Source organism: Gossypium arboreum, chromosome 2, assembly GCF_025698485.1.
Source record: "Gossypium arboreum isolate Shixiya-1 chromosome 2, ASM2569848v2, whole genome shotgun sequence".
In the NCBI taxonomy this organism is placed as follows: domain Eukaryota; kingdom Viridiplantae; phylum Streptophyta; class Magnoliopsida; order Malvales; family Malvaceae; genus Gossypium; species Gossypium arboreum.
The window spans coordinates 111,933,479-111,947,318 of NC_069071.1; the positions used below are offsets into that span (position 1 = coordinate 111,933,479).

The 13,840-nt window shown below is 32.7% G+C and overlaps 2 protein-coding genes across 2 annotated transcripts; both read right to left on the reverse strand.

Annotated features, from left to right (window-relative positions):
- Positions 1–4,770: 4,770 nt before the first annotated feature.
- On the reverse strand, positions 4,771–5,958 carry LOC108461506 (short chain aldehyde dehydrogenase 1-like). The gene is made up of 2 exons (XM_017761367.2): positions 5,768–5,958; positions 4,771–5,692 (listed from the first exon to the last, which is right to left on the reverse strand). Exons 1-2 carry the CDS (start codon positions 5,803–5,805, stop codon positions 4,891–4,893), a joined length of 840 nt encoding a protein of 279 aa, XP_017616856.1. The 5' UTR covers positions 5,806–5,958; the 3' UTR covers positions 4,771–4,890.
- Positions 5,959–9,785: 3,827 nt separating this feature from the next.
- LOC108461497 (putative pentatricopeptide repeat-containing protein At5g37570) lies at positions 9,786–11,977 on the reverse strand. The gene has a single exon (XM_017761356.2). It carries the CDS (start codon positions 11,748–11,750, stop codon positions 10,113–10,115), a length of 1,638 nt encoding a protein of 545 aa, XP_017616845.1. The 5' UTR covers positions 11,751–11,977; the 3' UTR covers positions 9,786–10,112.
- Positions 11,978–13,840: the final 1,863 nt, after the last annotated feature.

Below are 13,840 nucleotides of genomic sequence, written 5' to 3' on the forward strand. Positions count from 1 at the left end.
TTTATCTCATGTTTAGTACATTATGGATGGTTTCTCCTTAGATTTGGTGAATTCGAGGCTCCTAATCCTTTAATTTCATTTTTTATACTTAGGTGAGCATAGGAGAGTAAAAAGAGCGAGAAACTGGCCGAAAACGGAGAAAATGGACCCACGAGGGAAATCAACACGGTCTGGACTTCCTCACACGGGCGTGTCACACGACCGTGTCCATTAGGGGTGAGCAAAATCTGATTCAATTCGAAAAACTCGATAAAAAATTCAAATTTTGAATTAAATAGTTCGAGTTATTTGAGTTAATTAAGTTATTCGGATCAACTCGAATAAAAAATTAAGTTTTTCGGTTTAACTCGAATACGAATTACACAATTCGAGTTATTTGAAAATCCGAATAAGAAAAGACAAAACTACATAGTTTTGATAAATGTTTACTTTATTAAAAGTTAAAATTCAAAATAATTAAGTTAAAAGGTAAAACTACGTCGTTTTGATAAATGTTTACTCATTAAGTTAAAAGACTAAATTATTATATTATTCATGTAGTTAAATAATCTTGTACTTCATCTACTAGTTAAATAAGCGGTCCATCTAAACAGAACATTAAGTATAAATAATAGGATTCGTTAACTCGACTCGATTTGACTCGAAATTTTTTGACTTGATTCGATTCGATTCGAAAAAATTTCAAATTGAGTTCGGTTGCTAAAATAGGATTTGTCAACTCGACTAACTCGAAAATTTTTGACTCGATTCGACTCGACTCGATCGAATACTCACCCCTAGTGTCCATTTGGCAGAATCGAAGCACGACTTACACGGGTAGACTATACGCCCGTGCCTATTCAACAGCCTTGACCACGGGCTAGAGTAATCGCACACGGGCGTGTCCCTGCCGAGCCCAAGTATAGCCCTATTCGGAAAATTCCACTTTTGATGGCTCTTAGGCGCTCTAAAGCCTATTTAAACACCGGAGGAGGCACTTAGAACTCAAAAGTCAGATTCATCGTCAAGACTGAGGATCTCTCTTCAATTTCCATTCAGGGGTTTTGGGTTTTCTTTATGTTTTGTATTCATTATTCTTTTGAGATGTTTTCTTTAATAATTATGAACTAAACCTCCTAAATACCTAAGGGGAATGAAACCTAAGACAGATCTTGTTATTATTATCTGAATTGTATGATAAATATTTGACTTGTTCTTAATTATGTGTTCTTAATTCTTGTTTTAATATTTCAGGATATTGATTTAAGTTAATGCTCTTATTCAGAGGAGGAAAAGACCTTGTCTAAGAGTAAATTTATCGTAATTAAGCGAAGTTGATTCCACGCCTAGAGATAGGGTGATAAGATTTTGCCAGATTAGGGTGAAACCTAATAAGGGGATCCATAGATCGAGTTAATGCAACACTAGGGCATTAATTAGAAAGAGATTTCAATTAATCAACCTAGGGTTAGACGTTATTAGTCTCGAGAGAGATAATAATATAACTTAGGGATTTCTACGGATCAAGTCAAATGAATAAATCGTCTGATTCAGAGTCAAATAACAAGTGAAGTCTAAGTGGATTTTTCCTTGGGTATTGCCTTAATCAATCGAATTTTCCCAAAAGCTTTTCCCCAATTTCTCTCTGTGCACTTTTAGTTTATTTAATTAGTTTAGATAAACAAATCCCTTAATTTTTAGGCTAGATAATAAAAAGAAAGTAATTACTAGTACTCTTGGTTCCTTTGGGTTTGACAATCCGGTCTTGCTAAAGCTATACTACTGTTCGATAGGTACACTTGCCTTCATCATTATAAATTTTTAAAACTTGTCGCGAATATCACGTACCAAGGCACGAAATTAAGTATTGATTCATCTAGAGAGCTAATAAATCCAATGATGTTTAAAAGTATTGTTGGAAGTTTAAGGTACTTGACTATCACGCAACCAAACATCATCTACGCAGTGGGAATAGTTAGCAAATACATAGAGAAGCCAGAACAAGATCATCTGATTGCAGCAAAGAGAATTTTAGGATATGTTAAAGGTACGATGGATCATGGTTTATTTTATACACAATCACAAAGTTCAAAATTGATTGGTTATTCATATAGTGATTATGGTGGTGACTTGGATGATCGCAAAAGCACATCTGAATATTTATTCCATATTGGCTCCGCGGCATTTTCATAGTCATCGAAAAAGCAACAAACAGTAGTCCTCTCAACATGTGAAGCAAAATACATGGTTGTTCCAACATCCACATGTCAAGCAATTTGATTGAAGAATATTTTGGGTGAATTATCTATTATATAAAAAGGTTCAATCACAATTTATGTTGACAACAAGTCCACAATATCTCTTGCAAAGAATTCGGTGTCTCATAGTCGAAGCAAACATATCAATATAAAGTATCATTTTATTCAAAAGTAAATCAGAATAAAAATATAGAGTTAATTTACTGAAAAAACAGAAGATCAATTGGCAAATATTTTTAAGAAGCCATTAAAAGCATATGTATTTCACAAACTCAAAAAAAAAAAAGGGCTTCGAATGAAAAACACAACAGACTAATGATTATGTATATCTTAAAGTCAAGAAAGATTGAAGCCAAGAGTTTGTATACCAATTGATTTGCAACTTGGAATTAATTGAGGTAGCAACCTTATCTTTGACTAGGTTGGCTAAGCATGAGTTTTAATCATTATCCATAATAAATAGATAAGCTTGACAACATGGAAGTTTTAGCAGTAGCTGGTATATAGAGAAAAGAAAAATTTGTATTTGTATCGTATAACATTTGTTGTAATAAAATTATTGTTTCATCTATTAATTCTCCATTACGCTTCCAACAAGGCAAATATAGGCAAATATCGGGTTTCAATAATAAACACAAATTTTCTTTTCACCTCTTAGCCTTTACAGACTAGAGATGCTCACGGGCCGAGTCGGGCTAGGTTCAACTAAAAATTTAGGCTCATTTATTGTGCTCGGACCGGGTCGGACCCAAAAAATAGGCTTAAAATTTTGCTTAAGCTTGACCCAAATAAAAATGTTAACACTCGGGCCCGCCCGACCCGTCCGTATTAATTTTTATATTATTTTATATAATTTTAAATATATATAATACATTAAAAATACTAAAAAATCAAAATAAATATTTTTCAACAAATTGAAAATAAATTTTAAAAATATGTAGACTTAAATAGCACTAAGATAAATGCGACTTAACAAGCAAATAACTCTAAAATAATAACAAAATTAACAAATGCCTTTAAAATAATAACAAAATTAATAATAAAATAAGTTTTATACAATATCCAAACAACAACAACAAAACAGTAGCAACATAATAGTAATATGGTAGCAAAATAAGGAGAAAACAACAAGAAAATAACATTCAAAAATTTAAAAAAAAAACAATTTTTTTTGTCATTTAGTGAATTCGGGTCTGGCCCGGGGCAAAAAACCTTACCAGAGACCCGGCCCGCTTTTTTAAATGAGCCTTATTTTCTTGTCCAAACCTATTTTTCGGGCCTATATTTTTGTCCAAACCCTCCCACATTTCAGGCGGGCCTTCGGGCCGAGCTGTGTAGCTGGACCCATGAGCAGGTCTATCAAAGACTCATCATTATATATATCTCTAAATAAAGAAAAACATAATTTTCAATTTCTTTTTCCTTTTCTGTGAATGTTTCATTTCTTGGCTATCGATATTTTCTTTATACATAGTTTTCATACGTGCATAACATGCAGAAATTTATTAGTTTAGCCAATTGAGTTTTAGTTTATTTGGTACTGATATTATTATTAATGTAGGAAGATGTAGGCTCGAGTATAGTAAGACGCATTTCTTCCTATTTAAGAGCTAAGAAAAGATTACAAATAGTTATAAATATTATATAAGAAAACAGATATAATGAAAACTTTAATAAAATTAATGTTTAAAAAATTATTATTCCTTAATGTTGCCACCACCCGTTCTATTAGGTACATAGTACACCTTTTCCTTTAATAAATTTGAATTTCTTTTATTTTTAAATGATTGTACTTAAATGAGACTATTGAATAATCCTTCTAGAATTGTGAAAAATAGATAATCTAATTGTTTGGCACATTATTACTATTAATATTAAAATTATGTGTGGTTCTATTATTTATTACAAATATTTATAATATTAAATAATAATTTAGTTTGATTTATTTTAGTATAAATCATAATATATATATATAAAATATTACAATATTTTATCTAAAAAGGAAAATGTCAACTTTCTTTATATTATAATTTTTTTACATTTGGCATTAAATTAAGTTAACACATGTTTATACCTTTTTGTTTCATTTGTTTCATAAATTTTTAAATCATATATATTAGAATTTTTTATCTAAAAGAAAATTTTAACCGTTTTCACTTTTTTTTTTACATTTTCCATTAAATTTATAGTTAACATTAAATTATAATTATTATAATAATTTATGTAAATATAAGATATATTAAGAAATTTTTAAAAAATGAAATAATTAAAACCCTGTACAATTTACTATTTAAAGTTGTGCCATTCATTGAGGATGCATAATTTAAATATCGATGCCTTCATTTTTATTTTCGTGCAATAATTTTGATGCTTTCAATTATAGGACAACAAAGCAATAGACTTTTTACTATGGTGGGGCAATTAAGTCATTTTACTTTTTGTTAAAATAAGGAAGGTTAAGGATACAAGGAAGATAATTATGATGTTTACATTAACCTACCACAAGTGAATTACTTAATTCTAACGAGATAAATTTGTAGTTAAAATTAAATTATCATAATAAGTTAAGAAATCTTATGAAAACATGAAATAATTAAAAAGAAAAAAGAAAAATGCCAATTTAATGATTCAAAAAAGGAAAACAAAGAATCAATCAAACTTTGGATGACAGGCTCTTCATAACATTGGACAGGGAAGGATTGGTGGTACTATAGCCTCCATCGATGATCATATTGAGTCCACTTACGTACTTAGCATCATCACTCGCCAAATACAAAGCCGCTTGAGCCACATCTTCTGGTTCCAGCACCACCCCTTTCAAGTTCGACCCCATGGCTATCAGTTCCTCCACTTTCTCCTTCTCCAAGTTACCGAACGGTCTCGTTAACATCGGAGTCGCCACACCGTGCGGCGAAATACAGTTTACTCGTATCCCATATTGCCCCAATTCCACCCCTAGATTCTTAGCCAACCCCACCAACGCGTGCTTCGATGTCACATATGCATGCCCAACATCGGCACTACCGATCACTGACCATACGCTTGTTGTAAACAGAATGCACCCTTTCTTCGCCGGTATCATCACCCTAGCAGCATGTTTAGATCCCAAATACCCTCCAAAGATATTGATATCAAGAACCCTTTTGAATCTCTCATCGTTTGAAGTAACTATGTTCTTATCGGGACTGGATATACCGGCGTTGTTGAACATTATATCAAGCTTCCCATGCTTCGAAACGGCGAAATCAACTGCGTTTCCGACATCAGAGTCTAATGTAACATCGCAATGAACATATGAGATGTTTTCTTCTCCAAGTTCTTGAGAGATAGCTTGTCCTAAATCATCTTGAATGTCTGCAATGACAACCTTAGCACCATGTTGAACAAATAACCTTGCTGTAGCCTCACCTATGCCACCAGCGCCTCCAGTTATCAATGCAACCTTCCCTTCAAGCCTGTAATGGAAACAAAGGGTTAATTGATGAAAAATGTATATACACATATGAACAAATCTGGGTTTTTTTGGTTACCTTTTTTGGGTTGAAACAGCCGAAGAACTGGTACTCATTTTTGCTAAATAAAGAGTTTATTAAGTGCTTGCTAATGAAGCTTAAATTCCACTCTGGTTTTTATAGAAGATAGATATAATAAACAAAGGCAAGTTGGATTACTATAAAAGTTTATTTATTCAAAGCTTATACAGTTCCTCGCATGTGATACTGTCAACAAGGCTACGCAGCCTTTGAATAATCTTATTCTTTTGTCGGAGATGTTTGAATAATCTATATTATGTAAAAGTGGGTCCATTGCATTGCCTGTTGTTGTTTTGACACGATGATTGTGCCGAAAGTTGAGGTAACAGTTTAATTAGTGTTTTGTTTTTCTTTGCGGTTATACTCATTGTTTGTTTACTATGTCAACAAATGTTTACTATATCATATCATACTCCCCGCTTTACTTTTACTTTGGGAGTTCAGAGATGGGAATCATTTCGCAATTTGCATATAGGAAAATATGTTTTCAGTATTTGCATGTGATAGGTGTATATATTTAAGGGTAAACTTAAGATTTTTAAAATTAAATTAATATTGAAATTGTTAAAATTATTAATTTATTAGTTTAATTGGTTTAATCAGTTCGATTGATACATCTAATTCAATTAAATAAATTATTATAAAATTATAAAAATAATATATATATATTAAAAATTCAATTCAACCGTTTGATTCAATCGATTTATTGCCCTTCTCTAATTGGTATCTCAGTCAGGCTGACGTGAGTTAATCGATGTTTAAGAAGCTGACGTGAGATTTTTTATTGGCCTAATAACAAAATTAGTCTTCAATATTTACACATTTTACCAATTTGATCCTAAATCTAAAATCTTTGATAATTAAAATTACAAAATCTAAAACTATTCATAATCCCTCCCCAATCATTAAATAAGAGGATAAACACGCAATAAAGCTAATGCCGAACAAACTAAAACTCAATAATTTTAAAAATATTAAATAATTAAAATAATAATAATAATTGAATGAATAAAATAATACCAACTTTATAATTGGTTCATGGGCCTAGTTGTTGCAATACATTTGAATATAAAATAATTAATTTAACCATTGAAGCTATTGTATTTAAGGGTGTTCAAACGATTAACTAATTTAGTATAAATTGAATTTTTTAATCCTTTAACCATTAATTGAACCAAATTTTTTCAAAAAAATTAATCGAACTGAAATATTTCGCTAATTCTATCAAAATTTATATATTTTTATTTTTTGGTTAAAACAAGTATAGAACATATAAAAAATAATGGTAATGTTCATTTGACTGAATTAACCAAATTAGCTGAATTAAACAATTAAAACTACATATAATTTGTTTTATTAATTATTTAGTTCAATTAATTCTGTTAATTACCCGATTTCAAGCTGAATTAACCGATAAATGAACTTCTAAAAAGTTATTAATCAACCCCCGACTGAATTAGATAGATTAACCAGCTAATTAATTGTATTAGATAGGTTCAATTTGTTAATTTAGTTTTAACCGAAATTTGAATACCCCTAATTGTACTATAGATATTAAAGCAAAGTGAAGGCAAAATAAAGGAAATAAAGGAGAGAGCAAGGAACTTTGAGGAACTTACTTTTAGATTTGTACATAGATCGGCGAATCGGGCAGCACATGCAATGGCGGAAGAGGGTAGAGAGTTGTTGGTGCCCACCTCTTGGATTTAAGAGGTGCCGATGAGAATAGAGGAAGAGGCTAAAAGGGATTGAAGTGCCTACAGTGCTTAAACTGATGGGGAAGGTGAAAGGGGTGTCATGGGATTTTTCAAAAGGCGAGAGACATATGGGTTCATCGTTTCTTTGATGGGATAAATCTAGGGAAAGCAAGACAATGGATTGATCTATTTGATAAACTGATGAACGGTTTTCTTGACGATGGAGGCTGCTGGTTAAGAATTAAGATTGTTGTAACACCCAAAAACATAGGGGTTAAAAGAATTAGGGGTCTTAATTTGGTGCCAAGGTGTTAGTTTATTCTTAGGTCTCAAGTTCTTATGTGAGTTTAGAAGAAGATAATTTTTTTATTTTAATTTTGTTAAAAAAATATGAATGATAATAATTATTTTGATAGGTTGGTTTTGCCACCTTTGTTTTAAGTTATTTTATTTTATTGTTATTTTTGAAAATAGGGAAATCCCTAAAAAAAATTCACATTCCTTCATTCTCTCTCACATTCTTCTCCTTCTCTTTTGTTTTTTCAAATTTTGTTATTTTTTATTTCAACAATGTTGTTGGTTGTCGTTCTTCAAAGGCTTAGTTTGTACCCTTAATCTTCGCCTAATCGGGCGTCAAATCAGATGAGGGAAAGTGTAAATGTCGTTTTTAATTTGAGTTTTACATCGGTTTTGTTATTTCTTGAATATTTTAGTTTAGACCCATTTTTTTTATAGATTTAGAATGATGTGAAATTGAGTTTCAGGTCGGTTGGTAAAGGTGAAACAGTCTATTTTTAGTGCCTTGGAAGCACGTTTCAGGTGTGTGTTATAATCATTTGTGATAGGTGTGTGTGGGTTCTAACTTTTGTATGTTTTGGTGTTGACTGTAGAATTGTAGGATTGTTCATAAGTTGGCTAATTCCTATAGTTCTATGGTAGGGGTAATCTTTTGGTTTCGATAGATACGTTATTTAACTATTTTAATTGTTGTTTATTTGTTTAATTCATATTTTATTTAATTACCGATAAATGACGACTAAACCTATTCATGTTCTAAGTGTTGGCATTGCTCAAAGATTTTAATGGAATTATTTACAATATTTCAATTCATGATTTGTTTTAGCTAATGTTAAATTTTGTATTATGCTCTTATTTTTATTATAATGGTTGTTAGGATACCCAATTGAAAATATATATTATTAAATTTCTTCATCTATTTGATTTTATTCTTTATGAAATTTGCAAACACACTAGTAAACTTGATTTCACGTTAGCTATATATATATATATATATTACGAGATGTTATGCTAAAGTACCACCATCAAACAGTGAATTTTCACGAATGTTTTAGTGCTTCTAAAATTATTTCAAATCTTCTGATTTGTTTTGATAATTAATTCGATTTAGAATAATTAAAATGTGCAATTTTAAGATTAAAATTATGTTAATTGTTATGGAATTGATAATTTAGAATTATTTTTATTAGATTTGTATATTTTTCTATATTTAAGCAAAAAAAAAGTTAAGTAATATGCTACAGTGGTTAAGTGTTTTGGATATGTGTGCTCTTAAACATAGGTAATTAGGGATAATTTGATACTGGTTTCTGTAAATTGCAACAAGATTTGGGGTAGTTTATGAACTACACAGGCGTGTGCTACACACAGGGGGTCCACACGACTATGTGTCGCCTTAAAAGTTAGGGTAATGTTTTTGTCACACAGCCTGGAATGAGTCCCATGGGCTGACCACATGGCCGTATGACAACTATTAGGGAATTTATCAATCGCACACAGCTTGAGACACAACTATGTCTCCCTTGTTTCTTATTTGTGCAAGTTTGTCACACGGGGAACTGAGTTACACGGTCTACCCACACGATCGTGTACCCCAGTTACACGGGCATGTCTCTCAGCCACACGGTCGTGTCCCTCAATCACACAATTGTGTACCCCTATCACACGGTTCAAACTCACCCACACAACCTGGGCACACGGTCATGTGGTTCTTTTTCTACAATTTTGTCACCTTGTTAGCAAATTGTTTCATTTCCATCGTCGAGCGATCCCTTGCTTGTCTAAGCCTCTGTAGGTATGTTTGGGACATAAATACTGATTGTTAGTTGATTGTGATGTGTGTGTTTCTGATGGATATGTTTACGCATTCGTACATATGTGTATAAGTTATGGTTATTATGATTCGTTAAATTGATTATGTGTATAAGTTATGGTTATTATGACTTGGAATAATTTTTCCTATTCAAAATCTATATACCTAGAACCTTTATCGATTCTGTAGTTCTACTTTGCCAAAACTATTTGTTGCCAGCATCACTCAAGAGAGAAATGAATTAATACTTGAAACTAGATGGAACATACAAAATTGACTCTTAGTCTCAAGTGAAATTTTCTATAATTTGCAGTCATTTTCCAGTCCTAAGAAGGCTTGAGATGTGTAACAATGCTAAATGCTTCACCCTTGTTCAATTCCTTTGAACCATGGGAGTATTGGTCAAGTTCTTCAAACTCAATTCAACAATTAAACCTTTGGGAACCAAAATTGCCCTTAGGGTGTGTCAAATTGCATGAGAATATGTAGTTTAGGAACAGAGGGGGCATAGCCAATAACAAATTCACTTAATGAATTAAATCCAACTGCAACCAGGTACTTTTCTTAGACCCCGCTCCTTCATTTTATTCCTCACATGAGAAACATTCACCCATTGCTCTGCAGCCGCGTATATGTTGGACAACAGCACATAATTAGCAGCATTCAGTGGCTCTAGCTCATGCAGCCTAGCAGCAGTCAACTCCCCTAACTCAACATCACAATGCAATTTACAGGCCCCAAGAAGAGCACCCCAAGCACCAGCATGAGGTTCCACAGGCATAGATTTTATAAGATTGTAGGCTGCTTTTAGTCGTCCTGTTCGACTTAAAAGATCAACCATGCAAGCATAATGATCCGGCGTAGGAAACATGGAGTATTCGTTTTTCATGATTTCAAAATAATGCCAACCTTCCTCAACAAGGCCAGCACCGCTACAAGCATTCAGAATAATAGTGAAGGCTGCTTCATCTGGAACCAGCCCTTCGCTTATCATTCTATTGAAAAGCTCAATAGCTTGAGCCTCTTGGCCATGGATAGCCAATCCTTGTATCATTGAGCAATATGAAATCAAATCCCGTTTTGGCATCTCCTCAAACAACTTAGCTGCTCTAGCCATGTTTCCACACTTTGCATTCATATCAATAAGAGCTGCCAAAACGTGTGCTTGGCTAACATCAACATCACTTCGGCTTAGATAACCATCAACCCACATAGCCAATTTCAAACTACCCACCTGAGAACAAGCAGACATCAAGCTAACCAGAATATATTTATCCGGTTTAACATCCATTTCTGACATTCTAATAAACATCTTGACAGCCTCATTAGGTTGACCATTTTGTTCATATCCCGAAATCATTGCTGACCACGCAAAGATATCTCTCTCCGGAGCCTGCTCAAACAAAAACATTGCTGATGCCATATCGCCAGCCTTTGCATATCCATCAATCATCATCGTATAAGAAATCACATTTCTTTCAGGCATCTCATCGAACACTTTCCGAGCAGTCACTAAATCCCCTGTTTTGACCCACCACCCCATCAAAGCATTCCATGTAGCCACATTCCTCTCTGGCATCAAATCAAACACTCTCTTAGCTTCCACAATATCACCAACATTAATATGCCCAACAACCAAAGCCGTCCAAGACACAACATTTCGCTCAGACATTTCATCAAACACTTTCTTCGCATTCAATATTTCCTTAATTTTCGCATAAAAATCAACCAAACTTGTCCCAACAAAAACATCTTTTTCGCATCCACTTCTTAAAGCTAACCCATGAAGCATTTTCCCTTCCCATGCCTTAACCTCACTCGAACAAGCTTTGATCGCCAAAGGGTAGGTGTACTTATCAGGAAGCCCACCTTCACTCTTCATACGGATAAAAAGCGACAAGGTTTGAAAAAAAGAGGAATTTTTAGAGTACCCATTGAGGAGACAGTTCCAAAGGAAAGTGCTTGGCTGGAGAAAGCTATTGAAAATGGAAGTGGAGAGAGAGAGCGAAGTGGAAAGGGAGATACAAAGGCTGATGAGATATTGATCTTGGTGCAGGCCCTTCTTAATTATGTGGGCGTGGATTTGGTGAAGCTGGTTTTGGGATTTGCAAGACCTGAGAAGGGTTGAGAGAGAAGGGAGAGTCTGGGGGAAGTGATGGAGAGAAATTGGCATGGGAGGGAACAGGGTTTACCCATTAGTGCGCGAGAGAGTTAATGTGTATTTTGCAAAATAGATAACCCAAGAGTTATCTATCCATGTTTGGAAGTATGAACCTTTGTCATTATGATCATAAGACAGCAATTGAAAGATTAGAACCATGAAATAAATATGAATTGATTATTGGTGAAGGGAGTAGACTCTTTTTTAAGAGAAAATTTTAAAATTTTATCCGTCAAACAATTGATAAGACCTTCAGATGCAGATATTGTACCTTAGATATCTATATTTGATTTTAGCTTTGGGTTTTATCTCTCGACTCTGAAAAGGTCCAAAGAAACTCACAGAATTTGAGAAGCGCCTCACCACCCAAGGAAATATTTAGCATTTGGCCTTGGCGGGGTTCTAATATTTGCTCTTAAATGGCATTATTGGGTAAGAACAGTACCAATTGATTGTAGGAGTGAGTAAAATTTAATTTGACTCGAAAAAATTAAAAAAAAATGTTCAAATTTTGAATTATTCGACTCAAATTAATTGAATCAACTTAAATTTCTTTTTCGAAAAAAATTTACTTTCTCCTAAACCCCCAAATTTTTTACGTTTTACTTTCTCCCGAAAACTTTTACTTCCCCAAAATTCCCTAAAAAAAATTTCTTTTGTTTTCCCCCAAAACTTTTACTTTCCTAAATTCCAAAAACTTCTTTTCAAATTTATATCTACTATTATATTATTGAATTAAATTTCACATTTAGTACTATTTATATCATTGAATTGTTTAATCTTACTAAATCTTTATCAATTTCGTTAAAATTGAATTATTGATGATGCCATAAAATTTCATGTTGTTATCAATTTCACATTTTATCTTTAAAATAACTTTTATTAAAAGTCACATTTTTACATTTATTTTTTATTTCAAAATACATGGTGACAAGAATCAGAAGATAATTAAAGCAATTAAGCAAACAAAGAAGCTAACTCGTATATAAAAGATTAATAAATAAATTATGAGGGGATGAAAGTTAATAACAAATTTGATTACGGTGGGTGGCACTGACTACAAGGACCCAAAGTCATTTTTTTAATTTTAAATTAAACAAATATATTTGATTCAATTCAAATTCCATCTCATTCGACTCAAATTGAGAAAATTTCAAATCGAGTTAGGATGATAAAATATGATTCGTCAACTCGCTTAACTTGAAATTTTTTTATTCGATTCGATCGAATTCACCCTTACTTGGTTTTGGTTGTGGTAGTGTTCTTACTCACCATTTTTGTTGAGGGAGATTGGCTCTCTTTTTGGAGAAATCTTTAAAGTGTCGTTTTGAGTAGCCAATGAGGCCCTCAAATAGAGGTATTATACTCGAAGTGTTTATGCTTAGTTTTAGTCTCAAGTTTTGTCTTACTATTTTGAGAAGAGCCCAAACGAGTTCATAGAATTTGATGAGAGCGCTTAGTCCACTAAAAAATTATTTTAACAATTTTTTACCTTCGTGAGGTTAAAACTCATAACCTTATATAGTATTGGTGGATAAAAACACTACCATATGAAGCAAATTCAATGAAGGTGGTCTTGAGCGATGGGAAATCAATCATCTTATGGAGGGAACGGTTCTTACAAGTTATGTGGGAACCTTCATGCTCTAAAAGATTACCGTACGTTGCTCAAGCCACATGGAAAAGCTTGGTGCCTTAGCCTGCCCAATAAAAGTTTTTCTTGCTTGCTTCTAAACCTTTGTTATGTGAGAATCATGTCGTGAGTATTGTATGTCGGAGGATTGGGAAGAGTAGAAACTTATACTTGATTTTGTAATGATCATTATTCTTCTCAAGATATTGTTCTTGCTAGTTTATCATCGGCCTAAGAATGTTGATTGTGAAGAACCTAGTTTTTTGCATTTTGTGTATTTTGTTGTTATCCTATTTGATCGTGATTAGCCTCTTTTATTAATAATAAAAAAAAATTTAAAAAGATGGATATGTGATTATTGATCTATCATATCAATTTACTGTACCGATCATCGAATCGTCTTGGAGCTTGTTAATCGAATTTTTTTAATAAAAAAACTTAACATTCTAATAACTTCAATAAAAATTTT